We start from the raw sequence: 21719 nt of genomic DNA on the forward strand, positions 1-21719 counted from the left end.
TCAATTTGCCAACAGACACAATCAATCATCCAGTTTTTTTAGGTCTAGAATTTTGTTAAAGTTTTCTCTTTTTCTCCCCAATTGTCTGGTCACAATTGCTAGAGACATTTCCTGCAATTAAATCTCTCACCACAATCTCTTCATGCTGTCCACATAGCTTAGTCTGGCACAGATCACACCTATGGCATTATCCAAAACTCAGTCACATGGGCAACCTCACTGTGCAGTGAACACCAGTTAAAAAACAATGGGTGTCCAGTGGGCATTGATTCAGCTCAAGGTTGGACATCCATTCCAAAATTTGGTTGCCATGGCACCACGATGTCCACTAAAATCAGACACTGCCAACTCAGGCAAACTAAGCTTAATCTGCTAACAATCACAATCAATCATGCAGTTTTCCAGGTCAAAATTCCATAAAACTTTTGCTTTTTTTCTCCCCAATGGTCTGGCCAATTGCCTCTTCATGCTGTTGGCATAGCATAGTCTGACACAGATCACACCTTAAAGGATGGCATTATCTAGAAGTCAGTCATATGGATAAACTCATTGTGTATTGAAGACTATTCATTAAAAAAACTTAAAAAATTAAATGGGTGCCCAGTGGGCATTCATTCAGCTCAAGGTTGGATGCCCAATTCAAAATTAGGTTGCCATGGCACTGAGACACCAAAATCCAACAGCCCTGAATAATAGAGTTCTTTTATAAAAGGTTTGACATAAACATCAGTATAAATAAAATCAAGGTTTAGTCATAGTAATACCAAAAAACACCACTGTGCAAACCCACTAGACCAGGGATGTCCAACCTGCGGCCCGCGGGCCACAGTGCGGCCCGCCTGAGATTTTTGTGCGGCCTGCTAGTTATTTTCACTCCAAAAGTATGTACTTCATGTACCCATTTTTCTTGATATTTAACAGGTTTTGCGGCCCATTCAATTATTTCAAGTGACAATGCGGCCCACTATAATAAAAGGTTGGACATCCCTGCACTAGACCGACACCAACAAAGAATCACTTTCCTGCTGCTAAAATTTTCATGGCCAGACGTGCAATATAAATACTACCTAAACTAAAATCAGTAACAACACCACTGTCAACAATTTTGATGAGCTACTGGTTTAGCGTAAATATCATAAATAAATGCCATTTATGTTATAACTTTTCCGATTATGTAAATCTCAAAAATCCCCAGGATTGTCCTGTAAAAATCCAGGGAATTTTTAATTTGGTCCCAAAATCGCAATCTTTATCCCAACATGGTGACTGGCCTGGCAAATCTTAATTGATAGGTTTATCACTCTCATTTTGGACTAGGGGAAAAGTTGAGGTGGCATAGTGGTAAGCAATTGAGTTTAAATGCTGGAGGTCTAGAGTTTGAATCTCTTGAATGTTTAACTTCTTTTTTGTTTAAATATATCTTCAGGGTAAATTAGTCATAAGATGTGTGAGTTTGAGACAAACGGGAGTAAAAAAAAATGAAAATTAAATTAGACTTTTGAAAAAAGCATCATATTAAACATCAAAAAAGCAGTTATTTCAATTCGCAACCAAGTTATCAAATGGTAAGAAAGTGTTGAACACCGGACATGACCAGTGCACAATGTAGCTATTGCACACCTCTTTTGCTGCTCACTAGTCTGAAAAAAAAATTGCACTGTCTGGTGCACAAAAAACTTACATTCCATGCTGGGCTTAGCTTACTAATTTATTCACGAGAAGTGGAAGTTTGGGATGTAACTTTAAGCTGAAAGTTCGCATACATTTTAATTTACAGACTACTTTACCATATTCGTATATTCCACTTTCTTAAGTGGTGGTTGGTAAGTGTCGACTTTACTAGCTGTTGTTTACCTGTTTTGTCTTAAGTAGCTTTTCCCAAATTCACTAATTGGTGGTCGGTAAAATAAATGCTTCCATTTAAAAAAAATCGAAGTTGGTCCATAATTTCCACTTTTAAGTATAGGCAATCGAAAAAATCTTGCCACCCAAACTATAACTCATAAAAGATCTATTAACTCGTTTGCTGCCAAATGATATATATGTATATATGTTTTCCCCTTGGGAGCCAAAACACATATTTTTCTCACAATTGCAGGTTAGGTGTAGGCTTTTATGAGCAGTGTAAGAAGAAATTTGTAGGCAAAGTCTATCATTGGTGATTGTTGTAGGCAAAGAATTAGTTATTCTGTACATTATTGTGAGCGTTATGTTTGCAGAGAATTTATATTTATCGATTTTTTGCAGCCATTCAGGTATTGAAAGATGACATCAAAGTTTATGCAATGTGCATTAAGGTGTGTCTGAAGACCCACATTACTATAGTCGTTGTGTGGTCTCTTCATGTTTTCATGTTCATCACAGTGGTAATGAGCATTGAATGTTTAAATAAAAAACTTTTTATTGTTTGTGTGTTAATTAAATCTTTTTATTGTTATTGTTTTAAACTTTTTATTGTTTGTGTGTTAATTAAATCAAATGTCATAAAGTAATCAAAAATCAAAAAAAGTCAATATTATTCATTGCTGGCTGGCAGGCAGCAATTGTGTGGAAAACTTCACAATTGAATATAAGTTAAACTAAATAATTGAAACCGCATACAGTACCTTATGATATATTTCTTAATAGCCTTGTCTTTAGGCACTCGGGCACCAGAGGATTCACATCTGACGTATTTGACGTGACCTCTGCCATTCTTGTTTCTTCCAACATTTCTTCGTTTCTTGGTCATTTTCTCTGCAAAACAGTTTTGAAACTTAACTATCCTAACTTTATACTTCTTTTTCTAACTGAAGCGGTGATCATCTATCTAAACACAATTTTAAAATTCTGCACACATCATAAACTTAACAAATGATTTAGGGATTCTTCTGGTATTGATCAAACTTTTCCGGAAACACTCACCGTTATTGACACGCTACGCACTCTAAGGCTCCACCACACGAAAGAAAGCCCATTGCCAAAAAATCATGACAACCTCCGCAAAGACGTTCTAAATGCAAGCCAAGGAAAGGACATTTAAAAAGTAAGACTATATATTACGGTATATAAAATAATTAAATGGAATAATATCTTGTATTTGTTACGTTTGAGAGCAACACTCGTTTGTCTGAGAAATTTTTATAAATAAAAGAAAGCAATATTATTCATACACAATAAAATTTTATATTTCGATGCATAGATGGCGGAACAGGGGGGCCAGGTCCCCACCTTGGAGACACCTGGAGAGACCTAAGGTTACCTAAGGTTAAGGTGGCACCCACACGGAAACAGGGGCGTACCAAAGGTTTTCAGTGCCCGGGAACAGAGGCAGTGTTTGCGCCCGTACTTTTCAAAAATAAATAAGAAAGACGAACACCGAAGAAGCGAACTATAATGGAATTTGTTTAATTTCCGCGTTTGACCACCCCGTCCAAAATGGCCGAAACGCAAATTATGAAATGCGTTGTAATATTTATACGCTCAGTAATAGCAGGCAGTTTAGGGTGTTCAAGTTTAAAACGCCGTGTACAACGATTTTGAACGCCATATGAAACGATTTTGATGCCGCGTAACCATACAGGCTATATACATAGACCTATTAGGTGAAGTTCCAGTGAGGGATCACTTTGACCAATGATATAAAGAATATGGTTGGAAACCGCTAGAGGAAAGACCGTTTTTATTTGACCCTCGTTACGCTTCAGTGCTGGCACTTCCGGGTTTGAGTTTGGTTGAACCTTTGGACTCAGTGTAGCCTTACAGGACTTACGGAGAAAGAATTATGATTAGGGGAAGGTGACGTTTGTAGCGTAGGCCTATATATTGACCTATATATTTTTCATACCGAAAGGACAAGTTTATACAAGAGTTGTACAACAAAGATCAAGTGAAAATCTGTGACGAGCATTTTGTTGAAGGAGATATTATCACGAGTAAGAAATTTGAGAATTTTGAAATTATTTGTGAGTTTGTAACGCATGCTTATAAAAATGAAATTTGTAGCTTACCGTATTGGTACTACAGTATGTGTTTAAATTTGAGAAAGAACTCGTAAGGAGCTACGCATATGGGCCATCCCAAACCTAAAGCTACCACAAAAATCTGTAGAAGTTAAAAACTTCCAGAAAGAACACAACCTAAAGAAAGAATATTGCCCTCAAAAGTTTATTCCACATGCTTAATGAGTATTAGACAACAAGTAAAGAATTATTTAAGAAAACCATAGCCCTGTAATGAAAAAGGCAACTATGTTGAATTTGAACTCAAGGAACAATATGATCAATTGTAATATTTGATGGCAATTAATGAAAATTTTGATGTTGTTGTTATTTACTATGGATGGATTGTCATATTCACAGAAACAAAAATGGCAATAGGCCTAATAGAATTATGCTATAAAATGATAGGTTAGCATGGCCACGAAACCCACAAAGTAGTAAGTTTAATGAATTTAAAACCAAAAGATCACAAACATCGAATTAACAACTAGGCCTACATTATAGGAAGATGCAGAGTTTCACTAACGATAAAAACAAGGATATTAACAGCCGAAGTAAATATATGTAGTGATATGATTTTAGTAAACTAGCAATGAATATCTTAAATGCCTAAAAAATGGATGGTTAAAGAAAATCCCACAAAAGAAACTCCATCCTAGGTAACGGAATCCCGTTTTTGTAGCAAAAAAATAGCGCAATATTAATACCCACAAATGCACTAAAAAATAAACAGTAGCCGTCAAATAAAAAGTATGATATTGCTATTACGAAACCATGCCTCTACAGTCCCTTCAACTAAGGTAATATTTGATGAATAGGGAATATATAATGAACTATGTGACAATAACGTTTTACGAAATAAAACAAAAAGAAAAAGCAATGTCTGTAGTCGATTTTGCCCAAAGAACATCTTGTAAGAAATTTTTGATTTAGAATAACCACTAACAGCAATGAGAAAGACTTGCTATGATGGTCATGTTAAATTTTACTGATAATTGTGAAAATGCCGTGCCGGCTTCCTTCCCAACTAAACTCTGTGTAGCGCTGACGAATGAAATCAGACAATAGAAAGCAAAGAAAAAACCGGTAGTCTATTTTCAAAAAGAATGTGATAACCTGTAGGCTATATTTGCTATTGCAAGTTATATGAAAAATTCTTATGATTGTAGTTGTTGGTGACATTTTAGAGTACATGCAAATTTATGGTAATCTTTTATTTCTTTAATTCGTTTCGGTTTTGACCCTTTTCCGGTTCATTAGTGCACACTATTAACAACTGTCTTGATTTTTCGTCCTTTCGGCGATTTTGACGAATAATAAAACGATTGATTGAGTGAAGTTGACGCATATGACGTTTCTTTTGGGAATCGCATTCAGTGTATAGACACCTTTAAATGTAGGGTACACCATAAAGATTCAAAATCGATCGAACCCAGGACGACTGAACCCAGGAAGATCCATCTAACGTCTGTTGATTTGTGGGATGAATAGTCCTTGGATTGAATTGTCCCGGGTTTACTCGTCTTAAATTGTATTGACTGAACATTAGCACTACCGACTACCTAACGTGCTGAGCACCTTATTGAAGTGTACCAATTTTTGCCTTAGGTAAACTAAAGAAGTTTGTTTGAGTGAGATATGGAAAATTAGCACTACGTTTATATACGTTAAAATAATAAACAATACTGCGTATGTTATATTTTCTATTTCGTCAATTGCATTAAAAAAGATTACATTGAAAAAGAAATAAATAATTCCGCACATTCCATAAATTAGTTTCACGTTCCTTAGACTTCACAATTTCCTTCTTCCGTAAATTAATCTTGTCCGTTAGCTCTGCTTTTTTCGTTTTTCTGTTTTGTCACGGTTTAATGAATCACTGACATTTGTTACTTGTGACTTAGTGTAAGCGTTATATTACTTAGATAGCCTAGGTTATTAGACCTGTTGTAGTCTGAATAGTAGGCTATTTCACTGGTTGCTGCAGGGCGGCTGCGGCTGCATGATTACCAAATTTGAAAAACTGCAGTCTGGGACTAACGGGCTTTTTAGACCTAGCTGGCAGAGTCGTAAATAAGTCATCAAAATTTGACTGCAAGTTGAGCCATTTACCTTTTAAGACGCTATTTGAGTCTTTGTAGAAGTGACTCATAGTGAAGTCGAGTCATTTAGTAAATAAGACTCGATTGAAGATGAGTCTATGGATATTTGAAAGCAAGCTAAACAAAAGTCGAGTCTAGTATGCAAGTGCACAATTAGACGACGTCACAAATTGAATAGCTGGGGTCTAGTATTCAAAGGCGTCCTGTGGTTGTGCACTTTTATACTATACCCCAAAATCCAAAATTGAAATTTCTGTCAACCAAAACGTTTAGGATCAATACAAAATTTGCTTAATTTGATTTCTCTGTACTCATTCATAGACAAATAAATTCATTTTAGATTATACTTAACTGTGTTTGCACCAAAGAATAGAGATTAGTTTTAATTTAATACCGAAATGTAATCAAAACCAACTGACTCGAGTCAAGTCGAGTAATTTCAAACCAGATTGGGAAGTGTGCTAAATGTATAGACCAGGGATGTCCAACCTTTTATTATTGCCGCCGCATGGGCCGCATTGTCACTTGAAATAATTCAATGGGCCGCAGAACCTTTTACATTTCAAAAAAAATGGATACATAAAGAGCTGACTGGTACATTTTAATTAGGCTAAGATTCAAAGTTCAAAATACTACTTGGAGTGAAAATGACTAGCGGGCCGCACAAAAATCTCAGGTGGGCCGCAATGTGGCCCGCGGGCCGCAGGTTGGACATCCCTGGTATAGACTATTTCTCACCCAAAAACAGCAAACTTTGCACTCTGGATTTCAATTAATGACTCGAGTCGTGTCATTTATTTACAATACTTTTTTAGAAAGTGACTTGCATCAAGTCAAGTCTTTAAAAGAAGTACCTTAAGTCAAGTCATTGACTGGAGTCATGCGACTCTACAAGCTGGTTAGGCAATTAATGTTTTCCTACTTCACACACCAGCAACTGGTAAATAATAAGACTTTTATTTTACCAGCTGCCGGTTACCAAAATAAGAACATTTACCAATAGTCCTACAGTAGCTTAAAAAATGGTAATTATCCTAAGCTAGTCTATAATCAAAATATGATAATTTTCAATAGATATGTGTAGAATCGAACACAAATCCAAATATTACGTGCATGAATATTGACATATTTTGTTATTCTCAAGAATGCGTGATTTGCAAGCAGATTTGGGTTAAATCCTGACGCCAACCATAACTGTATGCGAAGAAATTACTTTCTTTCTCCACACAAACGTGACAGTGATAAACTTGTCAATATATCAGCAGAAATCTGCTGGTTACTGTATTGCAATATTTTATTTACCGTGATTTAGTCACTTTGTTTGATATTTTAGTTACAATTATCTCAGTGAAAGACACAAAATGAAACAATCAGTTTACCTCTTTTTGCTGTTTATTTCAGTGTAATCTCACCACCCATCAGGTTGGTTAAATACAATATCATGCAGTAAGTTTAAACAATGTAACTAAATCTTGAGAAAATGCTACCTATGTGGAAACATATCGTTTCGGAGTTATTTTTCATTCTACTTTTCGCAAGACTTCACCCTGCTGAAGATGTGATGAACGGTAAGTCTAACGATAAAATTTGATTCAAATATATGTGCTGTATATACGGGTTCAAAGTCGATACAACCCACGGATGAATATTTTATTGTGCATTACATCAGCTATTATTGTATATCAGCTAATTGTATGTTGTTTTTTGTTTAGTAATTTGTGATGTTGCAATGAAAAGAAGTTTCCAGTTACAACTTGCTGGACCTCTAGAAGATGATCAAAGCCATATTGTATCTGCTAACAATATTGATATATGCACCAAGGAGTGCTGTGATGATACATCTTGTGATGTGGCTGTTTTTGTTTATCATAACCAGGCATGAATAATTCGATTTTCTGTACTGATATCTTGTTTAACAATAGACTTACTGAATATAGGCATATGAATGCTCATTTAACAATATGCTTTTTAACAATATGTTCATTTAACAATATGCTCATTTAACAATATGGTCACTTAACTTTTAGCTGGATTTTATTGGAATACTAGTGGACACTTAGTAATAGATATGTTCTGATAGGAATGCTTTTATATAACGTATTAGAGTTTGTTAGGCATGTATATGTAAAGGTTTTTGTCAATGACACAGCCTGGCATTTCTGTTTAAAATGTTTATATATAATTCAAATTTACAGTTTACTTAAAGTGAAGGACAAGTGCCAAAACAGGTTTAATGTAAACTAGACTTATTACTAAAATATTATATATATTACACCTTAAAATTCGGGTAATCTAAGTTTCGTAGGCCCCAGTTACAGGTCTGTAGGGTTGATGTTGCAGACCCATAGTTTTCCTGGGACCTGATGCAATCAGTTCTTCTGTTTCATGGCAATACCACAAAGGTTGAGGGTATTCAGTCAGCTTTGTGGCAGAGCGATTAGTGTGTCTAGCTCATAAAACAGCGTTGTTTAATTAATTAATTATCTTTGATCAGTTTTGTTCAAAAACAGTTTCTACTCCGGGCAATACAATGTTGCTTTTTTAGTAAACCTTGTTTTTTTTTGTTTTATATATTAGGTTATAACACAGATACCTTAAATGAAATATTTCTTACCCATAAATATTGCATAAAAGGATAATTCTTAGCATTATCATAAATTACCAGTTCAATTGTAATTAAAAAAGCATTTACACCAGCTTTCCTAACAAAAGTTTTTCACGGTATTCATAACTCATCAACATAACCCAGGCAACCCAAATTAAGGTCGCAACCCATGGTTGGAGAAATGCTGACTTACATAAAAATTGTTAGGTTTTGAAGTTCCGGATTTCAAAAATACCTACCCAGCGATTTAAATAGTTTTGCAAAACCAGATTTTCAAAACCTGACGCCTATAGGACAGATGTGGACTATATACCTGTATATGTGAGCACACTGATATATTGTATATGTTGTTACAGTTTTGCATGTTGATTGATTGTCCTCCTGAATCATCGATGGAAGATGGGCCCTGCAGATCCTATACAGCTGACAGTGAAAATGTTGCATCCTATGCTCAGGGCTACAATACTACACTAATATACATAAAACAGAGAGCTGAAAATAAAAGTAAGTCTGCTTGTTTGTGCTGTTTTAACCTGATGAATGGATCATTGTTTTTCTTGGTTTTTTGTTTGAACCATATTTTTTATGCCAACAACCATAAGAAAATTATTTCGGTTATGTGTTGCCAAATTTCTGTAGGCTATTTTTTTTAAAAACTTTTTTTCTGGCCATTTTTATGCTAAAATAAAATTATCTTTTGTAAAGAAGTATAAAATGACATTGTGATGTTAGGGAGTGATCTTTCCTATTCTACAATGAAAGCATTTTCTTGTAATTGGATATTTGCCTGCTATGATGTGATCGTTTATATTTTGTGTGTTTGATCATGATTATGTTTTACTTTTTAATTGTTCAAATTCTGTTTGATTTCAGCTGAATCAGTCTTGTCCGTGCATTTGAATGATACAAAATCTGTGCATGATTATAGTAGTAACAAAAGCAGTACTGCAATGGATGGTAACACCATATCAGTTAGTGACAATACATCGCCCCCTTTGATTAGTGACGTCAAAAATACAACCAAAACAGCCACTACAACAGTGAATGAGCAACCTTTGGAATCAGGGGAACCTACAGAATACGTGGTCACTGATATTCCAGAAACAATACAAAGTCATGTAATCATGCCACCTCCAGTGATGAATGGCACAAGCTTAGACAATGTTAACGATACCCTGAGCGAATTAGGCATATTATCTACAAACTATACAACCACTGACACCGAGATAGGTGGGTCGCTGCATGCCATTTTCGTTTTTTATTGATGTTTTTAATTTGAATTGTGATGTTTGCAATTCAATCAAGTTTTTAACTGAGATTTATTTGTTGCATATATGTGTACTGGACACCAGTGAATTCATAATATTTGGTATACATAATTTCAGTTGCCGTCCAGTCTGCTCACGATTATGCTAGGGATGTTCGACATACCTATTCATGTCGTATTTGATACATGACGTTCTACATTTAGACGCATTTGCTTCAATTGAGCAATTTCCACTCCACATTTCTTAAGTCCTTTTTATTAATTAAGTTTTAATTAGTTACTTTATACATTATAAAAGTATGTGTCGATCTGAAAAATGTAGTACCTTACAAACTGACTTCGCACTTTGTCAGTTACTTTAAATAGAAGTTTTATTTTGGCTTAAACAATTACTCATTTTTGTAACTTACCCGCTGAAATCCATTACTGTAAAATGTATTTTGTGTCAGATGACTCAAGGTGAATAACTCTTTATACTGTGGTAAGGTTGGTTTTACAATCCTGTCAAAACAGTATCCTTTTGTAGTTCATTAAAAACTCTCTTAAAAACGTTAACTCTCCCGTTAACGTTAAATCAAGGTATGAAAATGTTTTTAAAACATCGGCAGGCTACAAAATACCTACTGTGGTAATATATAGATTTATATAACACTGATGAAGTGGTTCATGTTCGATGCCTGGGCTTCTGTTTTGAAATTGGGTTAACATTCCATATGGTTGTTTCTATATCACAAATAATACTATTCTCTTTCAAATTCTATGACTACAAATATTACAATCATATTACAAAATAGGGCATCCCTAACACAGAGTGGCATCTGGTAATATGTTTCTATACTTGCTGTACATGTCAGACTGAATACAATCCTTAACAATGCTATAGGATGGTCCATTATTGTGTTTTTTCATGGATGATTTTTATTTTTCATGAATAATTGTGAAAGTGTAGTGAGCACGAGCACACCACCAACAGTGAGCCCAAGCACATCAACCAGCAGCTCATCAGTCATATCCACAACAATCACAACGACCACTGTTGCTGAAAAAATTATATCTGTCCATGTGACCGGTGTAACAGAGATACAGTTGCCCCAGGATTCCGTTGACTTACAAGTTCATGTCGATGAAACACCAGAAAAACGTGAGTTTTATTTAAGCTGTCAAGAGAACTGATGATAAACTTCATAAATATAAATACTGTATCTTGATTTTGCGCAAAAATTTGACTAACTTGCAAGTCAGATGTTTCGTGTTTTTGTTGCAGCTTCTGGTTTCAAGTATGAATGGGAATTAATTGACCATCCAGTTGATTTTAATGGGAAGCAAACAATGCACGGTGATACTCTTAGTCTATCAACACTAACAGCCGGAGCATATCAATTTAAGGTAGCTTTGAATTTGTATTAAAAGCCCTAGAGTAATTCATCTCCTTTTGATATAAGTTGATCTATTCATGTTACTTACACGTTTTAAAAATTGTATTTATGCAATGTGCATGTGTGTCATAGTTGTGTTGGTTGTTTTATATTGGTAATTTACCCATGTGTTTGTTGATGGTTTTTACAACCTTTCTAACATACCACTAGACTACTAGAGCTAGATTTTATTATATCCTAGTTCATTCTAAATGTGGTTTTACGATTTTTTAGGCTGTCATTTACCATATATATATCTTATCTATTAAGACAATGTGAATCTTTGCTATGATTCAGTTCGTTGCAGGTTGTATATATATAATTTATGATTTTTTCTTCATCATTTTTTTCGGTTAAAAAGATTGCAGCAAAATTTTTCATAATCATTCCTGAATGTTTTGAAGCACTTTCCACACACTTCAAAAGTCAGTGTGAGTGTTTCTAGTATTGTCAACGTTAAGTGAAATTGGATTTTGACAAGTTCTATCCCCTTTGAGTAATATGTGCCCTGTATAGTGTGCTCTGATTGCTCACCCTTAAAGCAATTCCACTCTCAGAAGTGACGAATGTTCACTCATGTAGTGTTGGGTGGTATTTGAAAAATGTTTAAAAGGCTATGGGAAAACGTTTCGCAAACGCATGATATCGATAACTTATCAATCCAAACCTCTATGCTTATTTGGATGTCACATTATATGTTTGCTCTATCACTTTAAAATGGACCTGAGGAATAGTTTTTGCATACTCAAACTTTATCAAAATCAAGATTTTCAAGCATGTTTCGTCATTGCTACACATCTGCTTTATTGATTTCTAGGTAACAGTTACAGACACTAATGCCCACGGTATTGGTTATGTTAATGTCACTGTGCTTGAACCACTGCGGGTGAATGAAGCGCCGGTTGCTGTGATATCTCCTGATACACAAATTCTCACTCTTCCCATTGATACAACTGTTTTGGACGGCTCAAGTAAGATTTATGCTTGCTTATCAAACCAGTGCATTTGACAAACTCAGGTTATGCAAGCAGATGTTTTCATCATAAAAGCAACACTTCATCAACATTTTTATTTTTAATTAACACCTTGCATCTGCATACTATCTCTTAAGGTTCTCATGATGACGCGAAAATAGTAAGTTATCATTGGGAAATGCAATCCAGTCCTCTGCAAGCTGCAGAAGGACAGGTTCAGTTTGAAGATGATCAACCGGTTACTATTTTTTTCTTATTTATTGTTTTTAGTCTTACGACAATCCTGACAAACTTTGTGCATTACTGCTTAAATTGTGATGATAAACAAACACAGATTTTCTGTTTAAGCTACTTTTTTTTCTGTCAACTATTTCAAATTGTTTGTGATTATGACTTTATGGTTTGCCACTTTTGTGAGCTGAAACGTTATTGATATATGCTACTGTGTTTTTGTAGTTTCTGCAATTGAGCAAACTCGTAGTTGGTGATTATCAATTTGAGCTGACTGTAACTGATTCTGATGGTGTCACCAATTCCACTACTGCAAGCTTAACTGTGAAAGAGAGTTAGTCGAACAAAGAGTTTCAACACATATATATTATTTCTGTTTGACATCTAGAAATGAGGCATTGTTTTATAGCATTATCATTATGGATTGTTTTATTGCTTAATTTTCTAAATTATTTAAGAACTGGTTCAATTCGTTAACATAAAAAGCAATTAACAACAATAATAATAATTGTTACTTTAATTTGCTGCTGCTTTATCTAACTCTAAACCAGTAACCCGGTTTCATAGCAGGATGTAAACTTTCAAGTTCTGTTTGATAAATAGAATATATCTTTCCTTTGTCTACAGAAATTGACCACAAGCCAATTGCGTATGCTGGAAGCAACCAGTTAATCCATCTCCCACAGGACTCTTTAACTCTGTGTGGCAACGGCAGCACTGACGATTGGGGAATCGTAGAATATAAATGGTCCTTTTTGCCTGACAAAATTCAAGCCGTCGACATGCAGGTATATCATACTGTATTATTAAATCATGTATACAGGAATACTAAACTTTGGGATAAAACAAGTAATTACTGTGTTAGTGTGTGCTTTTACTATTTAACTGTCAAAATATTTTTTGGTATGTGAAGTAGAGCATAGGCTTATTTTACAGGGCGCTCGTACAATGTGTGTTCACTTATCACATCTCATTGCTGGTGAATATACCTTTCTGCTCACTGTAACAGATGCTAGTGAACAAGAAGATACTGCACAAGTTACTGTCACAGTACTTCCGGTAAATTTGCTGACTTAGCTAAATAACGTCAACGAGTAGCACCTTTTACAACAATGAATGCAAATTAAGCATGATGTATAATCTTAGTGGGTTTAGTTGCAATTATAGCTGTAAAAGTTATGACACAGCACATTGCAGTCATTATATAGCTACTTACTTTGAGTAATTTACCTGCCATATTGTTGTCAGTTCTGAAATCTGAGTGGTGTATTAACATGTTTGGCTTCTAAGGAATCAAATCATCCACCGGTGGCAGAAGCGGGTGATAATCCACACCTTATCTTACCCATGGGTGGTGGGGAGATTGAAGCCCACCTTGATGGCAGCAAGAGCATTGATGACAAAGGTGTAAAGGGAGTGCAATGGCGGCAAACATCGTAAGCATGTTAGATGTCTTTTTAAACTATTTTGCCTAAGATGCAATTAGTCATTACAGGAGCCTTTTTTTCAGTGGTCCTTCGTCTACCATACAAACACCTAATTCGTTGACAACGATCGTAGGAGGCATAAGCGAGACAGGTAATTATGTCTACACTCTGACTGTAACTGATGAAGAAGGCGCCTCAGCTTCTGATGATGTCACTGTCACCGTTGATGAAGGTTAGCTAACTCTGTGGATTGCTTTGGTGTTTACTGGAAAATTGTCAAGTTTAAAAATATTTTGTGGATATGATTGTTTATTACCTTCCATTCTTCCTGTTGTTAGTACGTTGATTATGATGTGATATCTTAGATAACTAGAGCTAGGCTTAATTCAAAAATTACGGAACGGTGAATTACGGTTTGGTACCGTTACCTGTTACCTGATTACGTAAGTAGTGTTAACTAATCTGTTGTATAAATTCTATAGAATCTTTTCAACAACGTACAATCGAAGTTGGGTCGTTTATCAACACACTAATTGTACTAATAACGTTTTCGTGCCAGACGTAACACTTGTAACGGCCGTTAACTATATCGCCGTTGAACTTTATGCCTAACGCAATGTTGATGAACACACAGTTTATTGCGGCGCCATACAGTCACAATCTTAAATAAAGGCAAGCCAGTGGAACGTTTAGCAAACTCTAGCCGATTGATGAAACAAAATGAACAATGGAATCCCCCCCCCCCCCGTAAAACGCTCGCTCACGATTCTAATTTGAAAAGAACCATTTTTGAAACGATAACCTACCTACGTTAGTGTTACTGTCTGATTCTGACAGAAAACTGAAGCTAGAAATGCTGCGAGGTTACACAGAAAGCGACCAAACAACACGTGTCAAAATGACGTAATCTTTTTGCATTGTTGTTACGTCACTGAAACTCTTCATTTCACTCCGGTCTTATGATAGTTGTAACTTATGCCATCATTTTATGATAATATTTTCCTGCAGAACTTCCTCCTGAAGCTGATGCAGGTCCAGATGTTGTTATTCAACTTCCAGATGATGTTGTTACTCTGGATGGTTCAAACTCACATGATAACTACGGTATCCAATCGTATTTATGGACCCGTGACGTTACAAGCCCAGCAGTTGGGGTAAGGTTGATAAAGCATATTTTATTCGCATACTTTGCAGTAAATGAATTTGTCTGCTGACTCCACTTCTGTTCGCTTATAATTGAAAAACTGAACGACTTTATTAAGCAACGCACAATTTCGTACCAGAGCTCGTTAGTCACTTTTTTTTTCAGGATGTTATACGTACAATTTCAGTTGTAAAACTCATGGCGCTAAAAACTGCCCCTTATCACTTGATGTAAACAGACCAAACATTGACACGTTCTCATTTGTCGCCCATATGCCCCGAAAATCTTTATGTACTCACATGCAGATAAGAAATAACTCAAGATACGTAAACTGCAATCGCATAAACCAAGTATATTTGAAAACCATTGGTATATAACATATTTAAATGGTAGCATTTAACGTGCATTGTCTTGCAGCGTGTGCTTCATAGCAGCGAACATGAGAAGGTTCTCTGGGTGGCTGGCCTCACACAGGGAAAGTATATTTTTCATCTCACTGTGACCAATGTTCGTGGGAAACAATCAACTGACGCCGTGCTAGTCAGCGTTTTACCTGACCCTCTATTGAGCTATCTGGTGGGTGAAGTTTCCTTATTAATTGATAGCTAGGTTAGCGTTATACTGACAGCATAATTATCTCCATAGGTTGAACTGCACATGGAGGTTTCACCAAAGAGTTTCGCTCAAAAAGATAAGGACCTTGCTATGAAGCAGATATCTCTTTTGCTTGGCTTAACTGACGAGGATAACTTAATTGTTCGATCAATTTATCCTGAACGCCACACTGGAGAGTAAGTTGCTACATTTTCTTCGGCAATTTAGCCCTGTTTGACCTCAACAACGTTTTGTGTTTCTGCCTTTTTATATTTGCCAAGTGTACGCAATTTTTTTAATAGTCGGACATTATTTACATTTCAGTCTTCAGACCGTTCATCTTTTGTTCCTTGCTATTCTTTAGTTTAGTGCTTACGTTTACTGTGGAATTGGAGAACGGGGAGAAACTTGATGCAACGCATATCGTCGAGGTGTTGCGAGCGAAATTGCAGTCCGAGGTTTCCATCGTAGATGTCAATATTAAGCTGGTGGATACATATGGTGAGTTTTGTAATTTTATAACCCAATTATATAATCTACTGATAGTTTTATAATCTGCGCAGATTAATATAACGTTTTCGACTCGGATTTTTTAGTTTTGTAGTTATTCTTTTAAGTAACTTCATTTTTGGTCAATAGTTTGCAAAAATAATTGTTCGGGTCATGGCCAATGTCGCTATAAAGAATGCATTTGTGATGTTTTCTGGATGGAGAACTTCTTCCGTCTTTACTTTGGGGATGGTGTGAGAAACTGCGGTAGGAGATTTACCTTACTGAAGCAGAAGCATCCGATTACATCTGACATAATGTCTTCCGTTTTTGGATTTTATTGATATCATGAAAAATTAAGATTATGTTTTCACAGATTGGAGTGTCCTCTATGTTGTCATAGTTATATGTGTGCTCGTCATAGTGGTTGGATCCCTTCTTTATTGCATTGCTTGGAAACTGCTTAGGTAGGTGGCCAATCATTGTAGAACTTTGTCAGTTTCCAAAAAGTAAAACTGCATAAAATCTTGCTACGAAGACAACTAAGTACATTCTGAGTATGATTCAAGGAAACTTGATGTTTTCTGAACCGCGTTAACCAAATTTTATAGTAAAAATAAGAAACAGGATATAGTTTGGCACCCTTAAGGTTAACTTTATATTTTTCGACACTTTTCGACATTTTCAAGGAAATTTGTTGTACTTGAACGGAATGCTTGACTTTTCTGTAGGCGAAAAAAAGTGAAGCAATCAAAACGAAGAAGACGAAATTATAGCCCCTTGCATACTGAGGATGCTGACAACCTTATTTTGAAGAGAAATGGCATCACAAGGAAAAGCAAGTGACAGATAAAGCATATTGTTAATAATGCCTTCACTAGCCTGTACCGTGCTTTTTGCTGCTCAGCTTGAAAAGATAACTTCAGGCAAAGGCAGACCATCATATCATTTTTACTTTTATCAAATACCAGTTTTCTGATGATTTCAGACGGTTTCAACAAGCAGAATTCTTCCTTCCGAACAACGTCACTAATGCGTAGTATGACGTCATCATCGTCAGCGGAGGAAGACCATACGCTGTACGAAAAACGCAAACTGATAAGCGGGCCACCTAAACGGACGCGAGCAAAACAAAAGTCGAAACAGCACTTCAGCCCGTTGATCGAGTACGAAGGGTGCGATCAGGGAGAATATGGTGACGGCTTCGACGGTAAGGGGCTGGATAAGGGGGTTTCCCTGCGCGGCGTTGGTAGCAGTGAAGAGATAATGTGATGTATGACATGAACAACAACTTGTCTTGCCCGATGTTGTCGTTTTATTTATTTTTCCTGCTTTCGAGTTGTTATCATAGTTTGAATGAGAGGTCTATCACGGGTCGGCCTAATCTTATCGCAGGTGTAGGTTTAATAAAAGGACTTGTTTTAAGTACAGTAGTTCCACAAGATAATTGGCAATCAGTGATTATGCGAATATTACATATGCACGCACTCAGAAAAGAGTTTATTTTATATTGAATCGTAGTCACCGTAGTAATGTTATAATTAAAGCTAATCCAGCTAAACAGGTTATCGCACAATAAATTATGCCCAGGGGTGTAATTACGCCTGGGTGGAATTTCGCAGTCAAAGAATCAGAAAATTTTGTAGCAAGATCGATTAAAAATAAACAAGCATTGTAAGTACACTATCATTTCAAGTGTTTAATAAGATTGCAATCTTGCCTACATTTCCCTGCACTTTTATTTCTACTTTGTAGTGAGTAGAAATACCTTTTCACCTATGGAGCAAGTTTTCTCTTGTCAATTTCATGGTGCTGTTGCATTTTGGTTTATTTACATTTATTACGACGGTTGCATTAGTTTGATTTCAAGTACATAATACGTTTTTGTGTTCGTAGATTCGATTGTAGATCAGAAATTTTTTCCTAATGCTGACTCTGAGGTTTTATATTGTTTTACCGTGATTTTAGCCATTTGTTTTTTCTTTTTATTTACTTACCATGTAAACGGTATCGAGCGCAAAGGATTTGGTCAGTTCAAGGCATCCGTATTGGTTGTAACGTCGATCACTGTGGATGTTGATATTGCACCAAGTATACCATTTCCGAAAACTATTGCTAAGAAACTTTTGCTTTATTTGTACATAGGCGATTGCTACCTTTATGATTGTGCAATTTTTTTTGTCCTAATTACCAGCTTATGTGCCGAAAATATGTATAAAGTGAAGCTATAACGAGTTTGGTTATTTAAATATACTTGTGTTAAACCTTGGTCTTTTGGCTCATGTAATACTAAGTTCGGTTTAATAGGCTTAGCAGTTAAGCAATATTCATGCCACTCATAAGTAACAACAGTAATGTCAATAACCTGATGGAAAAATAGGGCCGAAAGAAAAAGGGAAATAATACACCGCGTGACGACAACTTAGTATTTTGTAACTGAAAACAAATAAAAAGCAGTGGTGGTAAACTGGGCTAGATAAAATCGGGTTATACAGCCATCCAAAGCGTCTTTTAACGATTTTTGTAATTTATCATATCTTCCAGTTGTTGTTATTGCTTGTGGGGGAACGACAAATCAATAGCAACTATAATTTAATACAGCGGGTTAAGCAGATAATTCCACGAACAATAAACCAGCGGCAAAGATTTAAGGGCTGGATGCAAGATTTATAAATAGGCTCTATAAATATGAAGCTTGATTAGCATGATTATAATCTCAACATAACTACTAAACTAAAAAACTAAAGAAAAAAAATACCATTGAAAATTATAAACAAAATGTAAATGCATAACAGGAGCCTACTTACGATACAAACATTACAAAAACTTTCAAGTACAAACACAAACAGGCCTACTGCCAGGTACAGATTTAGCTACTTATTTGAGATTTTGACAGCGATACAGACTAATAACTTAATCCATAATCGAACCATATTCGTTCATATATGTAAGAACTTGTAAGACAGATTCTTGTCAATGGCAGGTTCGCATGGGATAGGCCCTACTGACTTTACTGCGGCCAGTTCGAAGCTCTGGCAACACAGTTAGCCTATCTATCATACGAGCGTCCAGGGCATGCTCTTTTAGAAAAATTTTGATTTGCCCGATCAAAAATTATATAAAATGCATAGAGTTTTTCAAAAGAGGTTTTTTATCTGGTTTTGAAGCATTTTTGTGCAAAGTCGCTTAATATAGCCTATTATATTAAACAGGAGCAAATATAGTTGTAAGCATAGGTCATGTTCTGAGATATTTTCACGACCTTGTGTTTAACGAAGCGGATTGTGAACAGAAACCCATCCCGTAGACCGAAATCTCGTTTGTGTAACAGGGCGGAAGAGACAATAGCAGGGAGCTCTGGTTCACCATGAATGAATTATAAACAGATTGGTTGGCGCAATACTGCATGTTGGTAATAAGATGGTATTAAAGTACTTTCACGATTCACCCGTAGTACACAAGAAAACGACGCATTACGTTGCAGAAACATGCAACTGAAAAAAAAAAAATTAACAGATTTTCTAATAGCTTACTCGGTGATCGAGTGATTAGAGCGCTGCCGCGCTGGACTCGGAATAATGAAGCTAGAACTTCGTGTTCCATACCACATGGCGCTACCGTTGTAATGATCTTGGAAAAAGCATTAACGGCACTTGTTGCTGTTCAGACCACCTAGTGGACAGTCCTAGATTCAGGCAATACGCTACAAAAACAATAAAAAATGTATGGTATTTTGAAAGCTAGCTCCATAATCAGGGCTAGAGCGATGAGAAATCATTGGTCTAATTTGTGCAAAGACTTTCCTCAGTCCAAGGATAAAGATTGTCATACCATTCCATAACATTGTCGATTTTGATTTCAAAGTTCAGCTTTAGAAGTATTTTTGGAATTTTGCATGGTATTGAAGTTATGCACACAGTGCAAAGCGTGCAAAATCTATTTCAGAAAGTTTTAGCGTCACCGAGTGCCTAAAAATTGTAATTTGGATACGCGTACAAGTGTGACGTCAGTGTCAACAATATGCAGCTGTTGCAAGGGGATTTTATGGGAACGTGTGCAATTGTTTCAGTTGGTACTTGGTAGTCTGCATATGATTGGATGATTGGATCAAGGTTATTTATTAACTGAAACGCTGACTAGTAAATCTTGGTAAAATTAAAAATTCGCAAATTAATACCAAATGGTAGTGTTAGGGAATTTGACGCCCATCACGACGTGGGAGTAGGCTAGTAGATTACAGTAAACTGAAAAAACATACCTAGAACTAGAAGCAGAAGCCTATAAGGCGGAAAAGAAATTGGAAGCTTAGGCCTATGTTTACAACCCAAGCACTCCACCCATGGCCAGAAAGACATCTAGATTATACCATAAGGTGTTCATGTACCTGTTTTTGTGTATTGTTTATAGAAATTTTCAGTATTTTCTGAAGGCAACTTAGGTAGTAACACTCAGCTGACAATGGCATAGGGTAGCCTATAAGTTACTCACTATACTGGTAACTGCATGATATATGCACATCATGAAACATCTTTGCATACAATCTTATTGCTTATAATCATTGGAACAACAAGCACACAAGTACATGACACTCAAGCTCTTTTACCTATCTAGTCGTATAGACATACCTTTCAGTTGCCCAAATTTTTATGCTTTTAAGAATTTATTGGATGCATGTTAAAAGTTTACCAGTTAGTTATTGTCTAACCAGAATCCTCACTTTCAGTCCGTATCTAGGCTATTGATTACAAAATTGGTAAACTTTTCCCACGCAGTACAAAAAGATTTCAGGACTGGACTGACTAAGTTTCCAAAATACTAGGGACACATCTTTTTTTCTTGTCTTACGTTTGGAAAATGTATGAACAGAATAAATTTTTTATACCAAATTACTGAAGTGAATGATTGCTGTTATACTACATACTTTATATTATAGGTATTACATCAGCACGTGGCACAATTCATAGTATTAGATTAGTAATAATAAGACTGTATTTATCTAGTGCAGTGGTTCTCAACCGGTGGTCCGCGGACCCCTGGGGGTCCGCGAAACGTTTTCAGTTGGTCCGTGAGAACTTCGAAATTTGCAACATAAAGTACGAGTTTTAAAAAAATTTTTGCTGTTTGTCATTGCTTTTTGAAATAGGCTTGAACATTTGCTTAATTGCCTATTGTGATGGGACAATACAAAAGCTTATTGAGATTTATCACCCGCAGGAAAGGCCTATTGTGATGCACTAAATTGCGGATTATACGAGAAGACAGCTGGATACAGTGATTTTAAGTAAAAATATCCGCATAGTTTGATGTTATTTTGAATGAATAGCGCAGTTGTGCACCAAGACTATTAAGTAAAACTAAGCAAAGAAACATTGAAGTGCAGTCTCAGAACCCTTAGTTTGCTTAAACTTCAGGGGTCCGCCACTGCTTTGACAGCAGCAAAAGGGTCCGCCAAGATCAGAAGGTTGAGAACCACTGATCTAGTGCACTAAAA

General features: G+C 36.0%; 2 protein-coding genes across 5 annotated transcripts in view; one reads left to right on the forward strand and one right to left on the reverse strand.

Moving 5' to 3' along the window:
* LOC143459565 (small ribosomal subunit protein eS26-like) overlaps positions 1–2987 on the reverse strand; it is an 85489-nt gene extending 82502 nt beyond the window's left edge. For all 3 annotated transcript variants that reach the window (XM_076956796.1, XM_076956781.1, XM_076956789.1), the window contains exons 1-2: positions 2905–2987; positions 2607–2736 (exon numbers count right to left, since the gene is read on the reverse strand). In XM_076956796.1, coding sequence (XP_076812911.1) covers positions 2607–2731 — 125 coding nt within the window. In that variant the 5' untranslated portion in view covers positions 2732–2736; positions 2905–2987. The remainder of the gene's footprint in view (positions 1–2606; positions 2737–2904) is intronic.
* A 4500-nt stretch (positions 2988–7487) lies between these two features.
* Positions 7488–18497, forward strand: LOC143453371 (dyslexia-associated protein KIAA0319-like protein). 2 transcript variants are annotated; one of them, XM_076954693.1, is made up of 21 exons: positions 7488–7650; positions 7795–7958; positions 9044–9191; positions 9561–9917; positions 10904–11095; positions 11219–11340; positions 12187–12340; positions 12481–12581; positions 12800–12908; positions 13202–13362; positions 13511–13633; positions 13865–14010; positions 14085–14233; positions 15010–15155; positions 15563–15721; positions 15791–15936; positions 16104–16240; positions 16379–16495; positions 16605–16695; positions 16960–17066; positions 17217–18497. In XM_076954693.1, the coding sequence occupies exons 1-21, from the start codon at positions 7563–7565 to the stop codon at positions 17498–17500; spliced, it is 3201 nt and encodes a 1066-aa protein (XP_076810808.1). In that variant the 5' UTR covers positions 7488–7562; the 3' UTR covers positions 17501–18497. The 2 variants fall into 2 exon arrangements, with proteins under 2 accessions (XP_076810808.1, XP_076810819.1); XM_076954704.1 differs by lacking the exon at positions 9561–9917.
* Positions 18498–21719: the final 3222 nt, after the last annotated feature.

Source organism: Clavelina lepadiformis, chromosome 1 (genome assembly GCF_947623445.1).
Source record: "Clavelina lepadiformis chromosome 1, kaClaLepa1.1, whole genome shotgun sequence".
In the NCBI taxonomy this organism is placed as follows: Eukaryota; Metazoa; Chordata; class Ascidiacea; order Aplousobranchia; family Clavelinidae; genus Clavelina; species Clavelina lepadiformis.